General features: G+C 38.0%; 1 protein-coding gene across 1 annotated transcript in view; it reads right to left on the bottom strand.

Moving 5' to 3' along the window:
- Nucleotides 1–15,944, bottom strand: part of UTP20 (UTP20 small subunit processome component) — a 95,575-nt gene extending 79,631 nt beyond the window's left edge. Inside the window, exons 1-12 of the mRNA XM_077846044.1 lie at nucleotides 15,730–15,944; nucleotides 14,756–14,836; nucleotides 11,319–11,385; nucleotides 11,060–11,192; nucleotides 10,224–10,412; nucleotides 6,901–6,982; nucleotides 5,964–6,101; nucleotides 5,324–5,479; nucleotides 4,627–4,773; nucleotides 4,410–4,544; nucleotides 3,166–3,243; nucleotides 1,294–1,472 (exon numbers count right to left, since the gene is read on the bottom strand). Of these exons, the coding sequence (XP_077702170.1) occupies nucleotides 1,294–1,472; nucleotides 3,166–3,243; nucleotides 4,410–4,544; nucleotides 4,627–4,773; nucleotides 5,324–5,479; nucleotides 5,964–6,101; nucleotides 6,901–6,982; nucleotides 10,224–10,412; nucleotides 11,060–11,192; nucleotides 11,319–11,385; nucleotides 14,756–14,836; nucleotides 15,730–15,774 (1,430 nt within the window). The 5' untranslated portion in view covers nucleotides 15,775–15,944. The remainder of the gene's footprint in view (nucleotides 1–1,293; nucleotides 1,473–3,165; nucleotides 3,244–4,409; nucleotides 4,545–4,626; nucleotides 4,774–5,323; nucleotides 5,480–5,963; nucleotides 6,102–6,900; nucleotides 6,983–10,223; nucleotides 10,413–11,059; nucleotides 11,193–11,318; nucleotides 11,386–14,755; nucleotides 14,837–15,729) is intronic.

The raw sequence follows: 15,944 nt of genomic DNA, 5'->3' as shown, positions 1-15,944 counted from the left end.
GAGGCATATAAAATGGCATAAGCACTCTGGAAAACTGCTGGCAGCTTCTCATCAAACGGAGACGTACTTATGATGTATAACTTAATTCCACTTTTGGGCATTTATCTCAGAGCAACAAAAAGTTATGTACATGAATGTTTGTAACAGCCTTTTTCATACTAGCCAAAAACTAGAAGTGACCTAAATATCTTTCAACAAGTCCATCATTACATGGACTATGATACATCCATGCCACTGTTCTGGGCTGCTACTCCAGAACAAGCACATGAAAAGATGTTCAACAAAGGGATGGACTCTTGATATACACAACCTGGATGGGTCTCAAGGGAACTGCATGACTGAAAGACAATCTCAAAGGTCTACTCTTACATTCTATTTATATAATATTCTTAAAATGACACAATCATAAAAATAGAGAACAGATCAGTAATTGCCAGGGGTTAAGAATGGAGAGTGGAGTGTCAGAGTGACTGTGGCTATCAAAAGGTTGCATAAGAGATCCTTGTGATGATGGAACAGTTCTATATCTTGACTCTGGCAGTGGTTATGAATCTACACGTGATAAAACTGCATAGCACCATACCGCCATATACACACAAACCCAGAGATGAGTGTGCATGTAAAATTGATGAAATTTGAAAACTGTCAATTTTATGGTTGTGATATCACAGCTAACTTATGCAAGATGTTACCACTGGGAGAAGCTGGATAAAGACTACACAGGACCTTTCTACACTATTTCTTTCAATAGCATATGAATGTACAATTATTTTAAAATAAAAGATTTAAAAAATTAATAATCATCTCTTTCTTTCACATACCATCCTCCTGACATTAACTAGGTTAATCTGTTTGTGTATCCTTCCACATCTTTTCCTTTTAAAAAAAAAAAAAATTAAAGATTTTATTTATTTATTCATGAGAGACACAGAGAAAGAGGCAAAGACATAGGCAGAGGGAGAAGCAGACTCCATGCTGAGAGCCTGATGCGGGACTCAATCCCGGGACTCCATGACCATGCCCTGAGCCGAAGGCAGACAGATGCTCAACCGCTGAGCCACCCAGGCATCCCTTCCACATCTTTTCCTTTGTTTATTTACACTTTTTGTTTTAACTCTGAAAAATGAATTCATACTCAACAACCATTCTACAACTTGCTTTTTTCACAGAACAATATATCATGGATACCTTCCCAGTTAATATGTAGAGATCCTCATTTTTTACAGTATTCTTGATGCATTATAAAATGGGTAATCCTACTAATATCACAGGGAATAAACACTTAGAACTTACCCCACCGTCTGATGTGAAAAAACCAGAGGGTACTTCTCAATTGCCATCGAGCCAGCAGTGGGAGGTGCTGCTTTGTTCAGAATGAGCTTAGCCAAAATGGCCAGAGCTTCATCTTTGGCAGTAGCCTCATTAGTCAAGAAGCAATTTTCAATATACAAGAGAAAGCTGGGTAGAAAAAGCTAAAAATAAGAAAGGAAATCACATTTATTAACAGATATACATTGCATAACACTAAGGAAGAGAAGATTCTAACACGTCCACAGAGGGGAAAAAAAGATTATAAACACAGGATCAGAAATCATAAAGGCATTAGACCTCTCCACAGAAACAATGAAAGCTAGAAGACCATGGAACAATGCGTAAAAAAAAACTGAAGGAGAATGACAAAATCTATAATTCTATTACTCATTCTACTAGCAATATGAATAAAGACATTTTCCAAGGTAATAAGTCTCAAATTTTTATTTCTATTTGTCCTTTCTCTAGAACCTCCAGAAAATGTCTATCATCAAAATAAGAGAGCAAAATAAAACAAGGGAAAGGTTTGAGAACCAGAAAATAGGAGAAAAGCAAAAGAAGTCCTGTTATGACATCTGTGCCATGGGTTGAGAAAGCAACCCATTCAGACTTGCACTGCTCCAGGAGGAATGATTCCAGGAAAGGAAAGAAAAACAAAAACTTGAGCTGATAAGTTTTCTGACATGTGAAAAGCATTTTAGAATGCTGTTGACAGACAGACTCATTGACCAGCTATTCAGGGAAAATCATTTCTAGTTTTTAAAGGATGAGGTAATCTATAACTTCAGGAAAAGTGAAAAGGTATACAAAAAAAAAAAAAAAAAGAAAGAAAGAAAAGAAAAGAAACATAAAATACTCCTTGTTTTTAGAAAGGTTAACTTTATGGTGATTAAGAATCCAACCAAAATTTGTGATGTAACTCTATTGAACGAGAGGTATAAAAGAACCAGAACACATCCACCATAGGAGGAAGTCTACAGAAGAGTACTAGAACTAATGGATCAAGGAAAAGCAGTGCATTAGAAAACATAAAGGAACAGAAAAATATAGACAAAACCCAAGAAGAGATGTGGTTGTTCTCAGTGAGGAAGAAGTTAATAGAAATCAAGTGACTAACTTTGTGCCTCTGACTTTTAAAACTCTATACAAAGGGTACTCTGACAAAAATAAGATGTTTATAAAAAGACCAGAGTGAACAGGAGTGAAGGAGAAGATGTAGTTGGTAAGAAAACCAGAGCAAGGTAAAGGGCTCTCACCAGATAGTACAGAACAGGGCTAGGATATGCATGAAGAATGTTTTTCTTGAAGCAAATCAGAATATATTAATGACCACAGGGAAAATCAGAGAACAGACATAGAGACAGGCTTCAATGAGGTATGCAATGGATGATCAGTTACAAGAAGTGGCAAATATTTGATGGAAGGGAAGGGAAAGGGATAAAATAAACTCAAGATTTAATGGGAAGAATTTCTACCTCATTACATCAGGTATTTACTCAGTAGCAATGAAGTGCATTAGCAACCTTCCTGGAGTCCAAATGTTTCAGAAACAATTTTCTATGCTTCAAATTCACATGAAAATTCCTTAATGTCTTTTTTCAATTTTACCACATGATTCTATTAACTTCCTAAAGGATTATTTAAAAATAAGTTGATTATCTAATGTCATTTTAAATGCCCTAGCATCTGGAATAAAGTTTTACTTATAAACTAAAATTGAAACATAACTGCATTAAAAAATATGGACTAAAATATCAAGTACTTACTCTATTCCTCTCAAAAATCATAGCATTTTAAGTTTATTTTATCATGACAGATTCATAACAAAACAAATTCAAAACTTGAGTTGCTCACCTGCTCAAACTGCTTCATGACAAACATAACTTCAGAAAATTCCAAAATTAAACGTCTTTCAAATCTGCTCTCAAAAGTCTGTAGACCACAGGTAAAAAACAGTAAGTGCACAGAGAATACTTTCCCTATTCTTGAAAATAAAAAACATCCCACACCTTCAAGGTCCTCTAACTTGCAAGCAGGAAGTAGTGGGATGCTTGATACAAGTTAGTAAGAGTCATGGGAGGCAAAAAGAACTTGATGACTGTATTTGCCGCCACGCAGAGGGGCACATCAGGGATGAGGTACAGGCACTGAACCCTTCTCCTTCGGAAAGCAGCTGGAGTAAGGGAGGGGCAGGCACACTTCAACCAGTTTTCTGTATAAATGCTCTGCCCTTCAGCTGAAAGAACTTATAGACATTAGGGGCACTGGGTTTTTAGAGATCATGGAGGGCTCTGCCTAAGAGCTGCTTGGTCACTTCACAAAGAGAATTAGGAAAGGGCGAGCAGCACTGTTTTACACCTTTCTCCATACTGCTTACTGCTGCACTGCAGGAACCTAGGATGAATCTAACTGGTTTTTCTATTTTCAATCCCACTTCCTTATAAGCCATTTTCTAAACTCATCAAAAATGCAAATCTTATCAAATCATTACCCTGCTTAAAATTTCTCCAGGGCTTTTCAATACTTGCAGGATAAAACTCAACCTAACTTTTCAAAGTCAAGCAGAGCCTCGCTAATACACACCACACTTCCTTATGTACCCATGTGCTCAGCAGGCATACATTTTTGGACTCCAGGTATATTTAACCCCTTCACTGACTGGCAGATACTATTTAACCTTCAAGGACTATCCCAAATATAAGTCCTTTGAAAAGTATTCTCTACCCTTCAACCTCACGCAGAATTAATCATTATGTTTCAATATGACATCAATAGATTAATTCAACAGATTATAACAGCTCACTCCCAGGGCCCCACTTCCCTAACAGTCAAAAACCACAGGCACCATAATGTCCATCCTGAATACCTAGTCCATACCCAGCACATGGTAAGTGATACACATTTGTTGAATACTTGCTGAACATTTATTTTATCACACTTTGCTTTGCCTCTTCCTATTACAGCGTGCAACTCACTCCTTAAAAAGATTATAAATTTCCTGAAGGCTGAGCCTTGCTACACTTCATTTGTATTCCTGAGGAAGCTTACTCAATGCTAAATATCTAATTAACTACTCAATATTTGTTGAAGTAAATTACTTTTTGAATGGTTTCTCTGATAAGGGTCTCTGGCAAGGAAACATTTTCACCCAGGATTAAGGCAGAAATTACAGCCAAGAGGGTTTCCCGGCAAGTTGTAGAAAGATTGGCTATTTGTAACGTCTGAGATAACACCTGTAAAATAAAAGAAGAAACAATGCACACTTAGAATAGCTTTTAATGAACAAACTCAAAGCAAATGAAGTTGGGAACTCACCTTACAAACATCAACAGGTTTGGTTATCTTTGATCCATTCCCATGTTTCACAAGTATCAGATATGTTTCTAACAACCTTTTTATCTGTTCAGAACTTTCCTCACAGTTAGCTGTGGTTACTTTTGTATGTAGATCTAAGAGTGATTCCTGCCAATGAAGAAATTAACAGAAAGAATAACTATAAGATATCAAACTCATCTGTTAACCTAATAATGAAAGTATTGGGTGAAGCAGTTCAAATTTTCACATTCTTTTATTTTGAAAGAAAGACATATTTACCAGGAGTCACTAAGGATACTAATAGCTAACATATCTGAGTGCACGGCTGTAAAGTGCTTTGTAAGTATTTACTCACAACCCTCATAGCAACCACGATGTATTGAATATTACTGACCCATAGTCTCACCAGATGAAAAAACTGGGGAATAGAGATTTAAGTAACTTTCCCAGGTCAGTGACAAAGCCAAGATTCAAAGGGAGGCTGTCTGGCTCCAAAGGCTGTGCTCTTAACCATTATGCTCTACTCATCTCAAAATATCAAAAAAATACAGAATATGGGGGGCTGGGGGGAAGGGGTAAAGTACAAAGAAAACAATTATAAAATATAATCTCCAGGAGTGGTCTGCTAACCTGAGAGCAAGAAGAATCAACTCTTGGGCCCCCAGTTACATACAAATCCTTAAAAATTAGAACTCACTTGCAAACATTCAAAAAATGTACCAAAATGTTCTTTGTAGATGTAGAACACAGTGGATTTGACCATGTTTTTGAGTGTTTCTCCAACTAAAATCCATGGTAGTTGAGTTTCTGTTTCAGTAACAGGTCCTAGTTTTTGCAAAATTAGTTTCACTGCCTGTGGGAATCCAATAATTATTAAAATGGACATGTACACTCTTATTTTTAAGTAATACACTGTTATTTCCCACTCTGATTACTCCCCGCTCTGATTAAGCTATATTGAAATCTGATCTGGACTAATCAAAGATACGGCAGCTTTGACAGTTGAGCTAACTACATGTCCCAAAAGGAATTTCTAAACTAGCATGGAGAATTTTACCATCCAACTGTTCACTCTTCAACTCATTAATAAATTTATGTTACCTTCTAGGATCCAGAATAAAGAAAACAGCAATGATTCTATAAGTAAATATGCCTAATTACTTACAGCCTACATTAGGTAATAAGCATTCTTATTAAAGCTCTAATGCTCCCCATTTAGTGCTTTTTATTTATCCCACACTATGCTCTCTCTACACCATTTACATAAACCTCATCTATTTTTTTTTTTTTTTTTAATTTCTTTCACACAGACTCAAAATATCCTCCTGGTCATTTACCTTCCCTGTACAGGAATGAAACATGTTTCTAACTCCTTTGCACATTTCAAAGAGCAACTGTCCAACTCCTTCTACCTTTTCTGGATGTCCATCAAGATCAACAAACATTAAATTGAAAAGTGCATTTTTATCAGAAACCTAAAACACAAAATACAAATGGAAAATTGTATTTAAAACACAACAAATCCAAATGAAGACATATCTACTATTCCACAGGTTCACAGTTAAATGTAATTGGGATAAAATTCTAAAAGGAAGAGACACAGAGATTTCAAACTACTATAATGATATATACCACTTCTAATTTCACACACAACACTGATTCAGGAAATAATATGAAGGTCTGTGCCAAGAAAAACTATAGAAGACAACATTTTATCTTTTAAAGTAAATCATATACTTATGAGTACAAAAGAAATGAACACCAGTGTTTCTGTTTCATTACAAGAACCTTCTAAAATCTACTATGGAAACACATGCAACATTATGGTATCAATTTCTTCCAGGAAATTATTATAAAAGTTTCTATTACTCTCACCATTTATTTACTGACTTGAATCAGAGGGCACTTCTGATATGCATACAATGAAAGCTACCAAAAACCTAAATAACAATAAAAGAATGACTCAAAATTTTTCCCATTAGTGAGCAAAGATAACCTAATGATGAGATAAACTCAAAATAGTAATAGGTTTCTTCATATATATATATATATATATATATATATATGTATATATATACACACGCACACATATATACACATATGTATTTATATATATACATATAAAAATATATACATATATAAAAACGTTAGTCCATAATAACAACTTGATAAAAGATAACTGCTTCTCTTCATCAGATTCTTGATTAATGAACAATAAATAAATAAGATCTCAAAAATAAGTAAATAAATAAATAAATAAGATATCAGACTAACCTTTCTCATCAAAAAAGTAAAACTTTCAGCAGCAAAATTTCTTATATGTAGTTTTTTATGAGCCAGGAGTGTACTGTACATGCTATAAATGAGAAAATAAGACATGTTTAATTTAATCACATTTTAATAAGTATACACTCCATGTCAACGATATGCCCCACACTGTGCTAGGTATGCAAGGAACACGCTGCAAGTATAAAGCAAGTGGTTTAAAATCTCATTCAGTTACAAGACAGAAGATGAAGGTAACAGACATGAAAAATCCTAGAATTGGTGGTGCAGGCCTTACAAAAGACTCCACGAATAGCTAAAACTTGTAGTGATTCCTGAATGATGAGAAAAATCCAGGTGGGTACTGGAAGGCCTATGACTAGAGGTAAAAGTGAAAGCAGACAGGCAGGGCAGAAATGATCACAGCCAAAGGACAAGGAGGCTAGAGTCCATCTGAAGGAGAAAAGGTGATGTGGTTGGGGAGGGCTACTGCAGACAAAGCTGCCCAGGTAAACAGGTGGCTCTGAACACAACACAGAGGAAACTAGACGTTGACATACACCTATGTCGCCTCCTTTAACCAACAAAATCCCCTGGAGTATAGATATTGTCACTCTGGCTTCACAGATAACAAGCCAGAAAGGCCAAGCAACCTGCTCAAGGTCACAGAGCCACATAGCTATAACTAATTACTTGTATAATCACGTTGTTTAAACTGGTCTCCCAAACGACAGGAGAGCACAGATTAGATCGCTCCTATTTTTACCATATCCTCAGTAGCTTACACTTCCTTGCCCACAGCAGGTACTAATAAATATTGGCTTAATAAAAACTGAGTATTTCAGAGAGATTAATTTACTAATAGTATGCAGGATGAAATAAACGAAGAAGCTGGCAGTCCAACTAGAAAGCTGCTCAAGTCATGGGAGCGTGGGCAAACATGGGCATGAAAGAGGCTTGTGGCAGAGGGAAATGCTGAAAGATGGACCCAAGAGACATTTTAGAAGCCCTTGCAGTGGCAGCAGGCCGTATAGTACCCACAAAGCGCTCATGATTTGGACCCTACTAATAAGACACGGCACTGTCTAATTACTCTCCCCTTATACACACTGCGGCACGACCCAGGACTTGCTGTTCCTCGCACATACCAGGTATGCACCTAACATGTTCTCTTGCTAAAGTATAAACTTTGGACAAAGAGGGATTTTCATCCATTTTATTTGCAATTTTACTACAAATGCTGTATGCACAGACAGTGCTCAATAAATACTTACTGAACTGAGTGAGCACATGAATAACAGAAACAAGAGTCCTTGAAGACAATGGCATCAAAAACACCTCTAAGACACCAAGCCTCAGGTGACAGGAAGAAAAATGGAATCACTGTTGGAAAATGGGCAACTAAACAGGGCCTAGCATAGAGTGTATATTTACTGAACACATGAATGAATGAAGAGTTAGTTTGAGTAGGAATGCATTGACTTTGGTTTCACTAAGACTTTAAGAGAAAATATCCAGGCTATTGAAGATGTCACACCAAGAGCAGATAAATTTAGAAGTGGAAAGTCTGACTCAGGAGATAGGATATAAAAGAAACAACAGAAGTCATGAAACCAAAAAAGCTATACAAGGGTCCCCACCCCCTTATCTGTGGTTTCACTATCCATGGTCTCAGTCACCTGTGGTCAGCTGCAGTCTCGAATCAGATGCTGCTCCTACTCATCATCGTCAGAAGGTCCCTAGGAGCCCAGCATTAACCCGTAAGGCCTACGTCACTGTTCACCTCACTTGATCTCATCATGTAGGCATTTTATCATCTCGCATCAATATGAGAATCGCGAAGACGGTACAATAAGGTATTTTCAAAGAGAGACCACATTCATAAAACTTTTATTACAGTGTGGTGTCATAATTGTTCTGGTTGTTGTTAATTTCTTGCTGTGCATTTATAAATTATACTTTACCATACGTATGTATGCATAGGTAAAAACCACATATAGAGCTCAGTACTGTCTGTGCTTTCAGGCATCTACTAGGGGTTGCAGAACAAACCTCACACATGATGGGGTACTGCTGTGTTACCTAAGTAGTCTCGGTTTCTAATACATTTTACCAAAAGCTTCACAGAGAGCTAGTAAAGGCTGGAAAAATATTTCTTTCTCATTCTTTGTTCAAAGGAGGGTAAAGGGCAAGGTTCAACAAAGGGTAGAGTGAAGGGGGAGTTGATACAAAAACAAAATCTATAGCCCTATCCCATACCCATACCTATGTTTGGGAGGAGGGTGGTAATCTTACACATTCCTGTGGCAATGAAAGTATGTAGAAATAATCAGTAAACCAAGTGGGAAATTCCAGCAAGCCCCAGACTGAAATCAATCGTAAACAACCTTTCTCTTAAACAGAAAGCAACCATGGAATTCGTCCTCTTTCCCTGTCTATATCTGCTCACAATGTTCCCTAAGTGTCTCTTTGGGCTTATTAAATAAGTTAGAGGCTGGGTCAATGCAGATATCTAAGACTGGATTCTTTAAGAGTTCACAGGTTTGTAAAGGACATCGTTATGTTGTGAACAAACAATCATTAACAGAGGTTGTGTGATATAAGTGTAGAGAATGCCAGAGGGGTTCAGAGTTCAAAGGTTATACCTCTGGCTAAGGTGCCCAGAAATATTTGTGGAGGTTATGAAAACCAAGCTTGGCTTTGACGGTGAGAGGCAGTATTTTGGTAGCTGGAGATAAGAGAAGATCAGGTCACTGTACACTAATAGAATAGACCATAGACCCTTTTGGCCAGAGAACCAACTTCGTAGGATGAGAGACTAAGCTGGAAAGGCAGTATAGAGTCAGACAGAACCCAAGGAAAAAATCATCAAAAGGCCATGTCAGAGTCAGGCAGCTATGTCGGCAGGTTTGCATGATGGATACTGTGCATATGGGATGGGAGTGAGAAATCCTGGTTCTCAGTATTGATAAAGACTGCACTTGACTGAAAAATAAAAAGTTGAAATGTAAATGCTGGAAAATTTCATTACTGTGGGGGACTGTTCTAGTTAGAAGCCTCAAGCACACACTGTGTTTACAAAGGCTATCTTGAATATTTAACAGGTGTATATTGCTTTTGCTCTCAAAACTGATGCAGATTGGGAGCGGGACTGATCATAGACAGACTTTAGAAATCTTTTTGGGATTATGGAAATGTTCTTAAAATGGATTATGGTGAGATTTGCACAACTTCATAAAATTACTAAACAGCACTGGATTGTAGATAAGATAAAATAAAACTCAAAAACAACAAAACAAACTGAAACCCATCTTAGAGAGAGGAAGAGTCACCTGTATATATTGGACATGTCCTTCACCATTTGCCTCCACAGGTACTTGTAAAGATAGGACAATGAGGTGAAAGCCCATTCTAGTAACTCCGTGTCCTGAGTCTCCAGGATTGAGGTGATAGTCAGGAAAAAGTCCTGAAAATGTGGATAGAAGTCCATCTGCAGATCTCGTGCCAACTGTACAACCAAACTGGATTAAAAATAAGTAGAAGTAACTGATTGAGACACATATGTCAAAAAACAAAGACCGCAAATCTATTTCACAAATGATAGCAGACTGAAACCTTCCAAACCAAGTCTAAAGAGACATAAAAAATATTTCACATTTTAAGGGTTTAGCAAAGAAATCAGGCTGGAACAAGAAGGTGCACTTTATCACAAGTTATGCTCAGCCATTCCTGCAGTGTGAAAGAAAAATGGGGTTTTCTTAAATGTATAAAACAAAACCAAAAAAAAGAGGATACCTCTAAGATTCTGTTTTTTGGCAAGGTACTAATGTTCTGATCTAGTGGAAAAGGTAAAATTCTTGTTTTAAATTCAAACACCAGATCTGAGGCAAATGTAGCAATAAAACAACTTTTTTTTCTTTCTAAAGATTATTTATTTGAGAGAGGGAGACAGAAAGAGCAAGCATGAGCTAGGGAGGGGCAAAAGGGGTGGGAGAAGCATTCTCCACTGAGCAGGGAGTTTGATGTGGGGCTTGATTCCAGGACCTCAGGATCATGACCTGAGCCAAAGTCAGATGCTTAACCGACTGAGCCACCCAGGTGCCCCATAAAATACAACCTTTCTTAAAAGTGAGATAAATGTCATTGAGCTTTCTCTCAACATACTTACTCCAAAAGGGGCTGATAGGCAAAACTGTTCTTGATTTGCAGGTGAGTCTTCAAACTCTGAACTATCTCATTTTGATGATAGACCAACTGATTGAAGGACTGGCATTTGTCAATAACTTCTTTGTAAAATTTGCCTGGGGGTGGGGAAGGAGGGAAAATAGAGAATAGGTTCTGCTTTTCTATCATACCACTATTTAGTGAATTTGAACACAACAAGTACAAATGTTGGGAGAATAAAATAGAAACAAAATAGAAAATACCAAAGTGTTCTGTAAGGTTCAATTCTCTCCATTTCAGCAGACCCTCAAAAAAGTAGGTTTCAACTTCCTGCCAAGATTAAAGCAGACCATTAATCAGGCAACTCAAACATTATGATCAAAGTAAACAGGAATTTTGATATATTAATACCTCAAGACAATGATAATAATCAAGAGTTTAAAAACATTTCTTTTAAAGAGCATTAACACACTTAAAAAGCAATCAGGTATACAGTATGGGCATACGGTTCATAAAAATAATATTTTATTGATTTGGTTGCAACAAATAATTCTCTAATACCTATGTAATAGTCACACTAACGAGAAAAATTTTTTTTTTGTTTTCTACAATTTTAGGCCCAGAAAAAAAATATGCTGACCCCTACAATTTTTTTTGGAAATACGAATTACAACTCTGTGAAGTACTCTGGCAATTATTAAAATGAAAAACAATCAGGTATGTCTTCTGACTTATCAATTCCTCTTTGGAGATATTTCTTATAATATTTACAAACACACCAGTATAAAGATGTTTATTCAGCTTTCTTGTAGTGGGGGGAAAACATAAAACAGCTTCAATATCTAACAATAGGAAAGTGCTTGATGTAACTTATGGTCCATACATACTAAGGTATATTATGTGGCTATTAAAAATAGTTCTATCTTATATTGAATTAGAATGATGCTGATGATAAACCCCTAAAGTGATAAAAGCAAGTTATACAGTGAAGGATATAAGAGGAACCATTCTTAAAAAAAAAAAAGACCTCTATAAATCACACATTTGTACATATTTGTCTAAGAAAAAAGTACAGAAGAATACATATATACAAAATTGTCAGTATTAGTTTCCTTGACAATAAGGAGTGGGAAGGGTGAGATAACAGGTTTTTCTAAGTTCACAAATATGCTGTCATGTTATTTAGCTTATTATCACAGTGTATTTTACTTTGTACTTTGAAAACTAAAATCAATAAATTATTACCCTGTGTGTGTGCGTGTGTGACAGAGAGGGAGTATGGAGAGAGAGAGTACAAATTAGTACACACACAAGCATGTCAAATCTTCCATACTCTCAAAAAAAAGGGCAAACCTTTAAACTGTGCTGTGCAATTCTTGAAAAAAATAAGTGAAGGAAAATCAATAGGCAGAATAGAGGGAAAGAGAGGATCCCATTAAATTTTGTTGTCTCTTAAGGCAGTAGGGAAATATGCCTCAGTTTAAAACCTAAATGTAGAAGACATTCCCAGACTAGCAGAGTAACTGGGACCTATCAGCCGTTTGTCCCTGTCCCCTTGCAGTGTGAATCAGGGCTCCCACCACAAAGGGATGGAGGCTATTTCCTCACTCCTTGAATCTGGCCTAGCTTTCTGACTTGCTCTGACCATAATGCACAATAGAAATGATCTCATAACTGCCAAAGTTAGGCTCCAGAGGCTTTGTAGCTTCTGCTTTCCCACTCTCAAAAAAGATTCTGCCATCATGAAAGAAGCCTAGTCTACCTTGCCGGAGAATAAGACGCCATGAGGACAACCACAACTAACAAGCTCCAGAAGGTGACTGAGACCAATGTGGACCATCTAGCCGAAGATCCTCTCCTAGACTTTCTTCTCTACTAACGTGACATTCTACCTCTTACCCATCTACCTCACCTGTGGCTTAACCTATAAACCATACACTGAATGCTAAATCTGTAATTCCACGTCCAAAGTCATCTGTACTTCTCCAGATCCATATATCCAAATATCTTCTGGACACCATCACATAGACAGCCGTAGGTATATCAAATTCAACAAGCTCCAAATGGAACGAACCCTGTGCTTCTCTTCCTATAAATCTATCTTGATAAGTAACATCCTCAACCACCCAGTTGTTAGAACCAAAAACCTTAACCCCCTACCAGCAGATCACAAGTCCTATCCACCCTACTTTTTTAGTATCTCTGGAATCCTTCCTTCTCTCCATCTTGACTCCTGCTACTACAATAATTTCTTACTTAGATGACTACCATACCCTCACACCTGGCTGTCCTGACTCCAATTCCATTCTTTCTTTCACAGTAAAGCCAAAAAGATCTAAAACTTAAACTTGATCATGTCACTCACTCGTTTGCCTCAAAACCCCCGAAGGACATCCCATAGCTTCAGGATAAAATGCACACTTAGCTTGCATACGAAGTCCTTTATGCTCCTTGACTATTTCTTCAGCTTTATCTCAGCTTTATCCCTCCCCTATCCCAGTCATCATCAACACAGACAAACACCATACATACAATTATAACCACATTGAAATGTTTTGGTTTCCCAGTTTCTTGAATGTGACATGTATTTTCTAGCCTCTGTTTATAAGGCTTTTCTCTCAGTTTGAAACATCTCCTGTCTTCTTTGTCATGCTGCATCCTATACAAATAACAAGACTCAATTCAGCTATCATCTTGTCTACATTACCTTTTCAACACCCTACCATATACTCACAAGGAATTTAGGTTAGCCTCCTTTGGGATGAGTTGCCAAAGCATTATGTGTTTACCCAGATCGTATCACTTAATATGCTACATTGACACACAGGAGATAAGGCATCCAAAAGGACAATGAGCAAAGTCTGACCAGAGCCAAGTGAAGAACTAAAAACCAAGTGAAGTTGAATCCCTAAGTGAAAGGCACGATATACAGGACCTTAAAAGGCAAACAAAGAAATAATGACTTGATGTGGGAAAACAAGATTTTTAAGTAGAGGTGTGACTGAGTTAAGAACACGGTTAGAACTAGAAAAAATTATGTTGTGTAGCCCCTTTCTTTTTATAAAGGAGGAAACTAAGCCCCAGGAAAGTGATGTGCTCAAAATCTCTTTAAAATGGTAGCTTCAGGGGACGCCTGGGTGGCTCAGTGGTTGAGCATCTGCTTTTAGCTCGGGGCATGATCCTGGGGTCCTGGGATCGAGTCCTGCATCGGGCTCCCCATAGGGAGCCTGCTTCTCCCTCTGCCTGTGTCTCTGCCTGTCTGTGTGTCTCTCATAAATAAATAAATAAAATCTTAAAAAAAAAAAAGGCAGCTTCAGGAATATGAATCTGCAGCAGAGCTCAGAATGCCCATGGGAAAGGGAGAGGCTGGAATCACAGAAGCCATCTAAGCATCAAGTTAACTGTCTAACACAGCATTACCTGATAGAACTTTTTGCAGTGATGGAAATATTCTGTATCTGCACTTGTGCAACATTGTAGTAACAAGCCAAGTATGGCTATTGAGCCTTTGGATTTTAATTTCCTTTAATTTACATCTAATTTACCATGTGTAGTAGCTACTGTATAAAAATCACATAGGTCTAATGCATTTCATTTTCCAAAAGGAGTGGCCTGAAACACAATTCATTTCTACTAAGAGGAGAGACTAAAAAACCCAACTATGAATATTTGAAGATTGGCTAATACAACATTCTCTTACCTCATCATAGTTTGTAGTTCTATCAATCCGGTGAATAATATCAATATTCACATTCCCCAGTCGTTCAGCAAATGTAAGAAACTGTGGGAGGGGGATAATAAACATACAATCATCATTCAATACATATGCCATCTTGAATACCCATTTTGAGTGCACTGTATACTAATCACATGTTGACCATCTCCTTGTGAAAACAAAGTTTAAAGTTTCAATAAACCTCCTCGTGTCCTGTCATTACAAATAAGGGTATGGTGTACTTGCAATGTCAGATTTGTATTTTTCAACCAATCATAAAATATAATTGTGTTTTGAAACTCGAAGTAGACATCACTGATGAGCCACAAAAGTGTAAAAACAAAAAGACAGTCTTAGATGCCCTGCACAACTTAATGAAAATAATTAAATACTTCCATGAGTGTATTTGCAAAAGTTCAGTTATGTCTTTTCAAATAAAATTTCCATGCTAGACTGTGATAGGACCCAGGTGAAAGTTGGCGGTGTGGCCTCACCAGACCTACTGCTAGGTTTCAAGACCCGCTGCAAGCACAGGGACCTGGTTAAGTTGCTGCAACAGCAGGGTCATCAGACAATGCAGACACACGGTTGCACAGTAACAGAAATTCTCAGGGAACCGGCTGAAAGTGAGGTCACAGCCCATTAGCTGGAAATCATTCACCTCCTCTCGCCGGCTCGCTTCCCAATCTAGTCTTTAAGAATAAAGGCGATGGAGAGCATCTCCTAAGCAGTCGGTGATCAGGAATTTAATTCTGGGCCAAGGGAATCCCAGACAGGCCTGACCCCACAAACCAGCGGCGGTCTACTGCCCGGACGTCGTTCCTCACCACATGTTTACTAAGCCTGGCAAGTCTCCCTCTTGGGCCCGATAAGGGACTCAAGCTGGGCCCAGACACCGCAGCCAGGCCCAGGCGGCAGACACCCACACCACGGTTCCGGGCCCAGGTTCCTTCGCTCACCCTGTACGTGTTCTCGGTCTTGTGGGAGACGGGCTTTGTCTTCATGGCTGCAGAGAGGCGGGGGCACGCAAGGACCTAAGTGGGAGTGACGGAATGCAATCCACGGTACGGAGGGAACCCCGCTGACTGCTCTGCACACTCCGGCTCCCACGAGCTCAGACCTCATCACATGCGGCTCGTACCCCTGGGCGCCGCCATGTTGGGGGACGGGGAGG

This window comes from Canis aureus, chromosome 13 (genome assembly GCF_053574225.1).
Source record: "Canis aureus isolate CA01 chromosome 13, VMU_Caureus_v.1.0, whole genome shotgun sequence".
Taxonomy (NCBI): Eukaryota; Metazoa; Chordata; class Mammalia; order Carnivora; family Canidae; genus Canis; species Canis aureus.
Note: the sequence above shows the minus strand (reverse complement) of the source record. Positions and strands in the feature narration are given on the sequence as shown.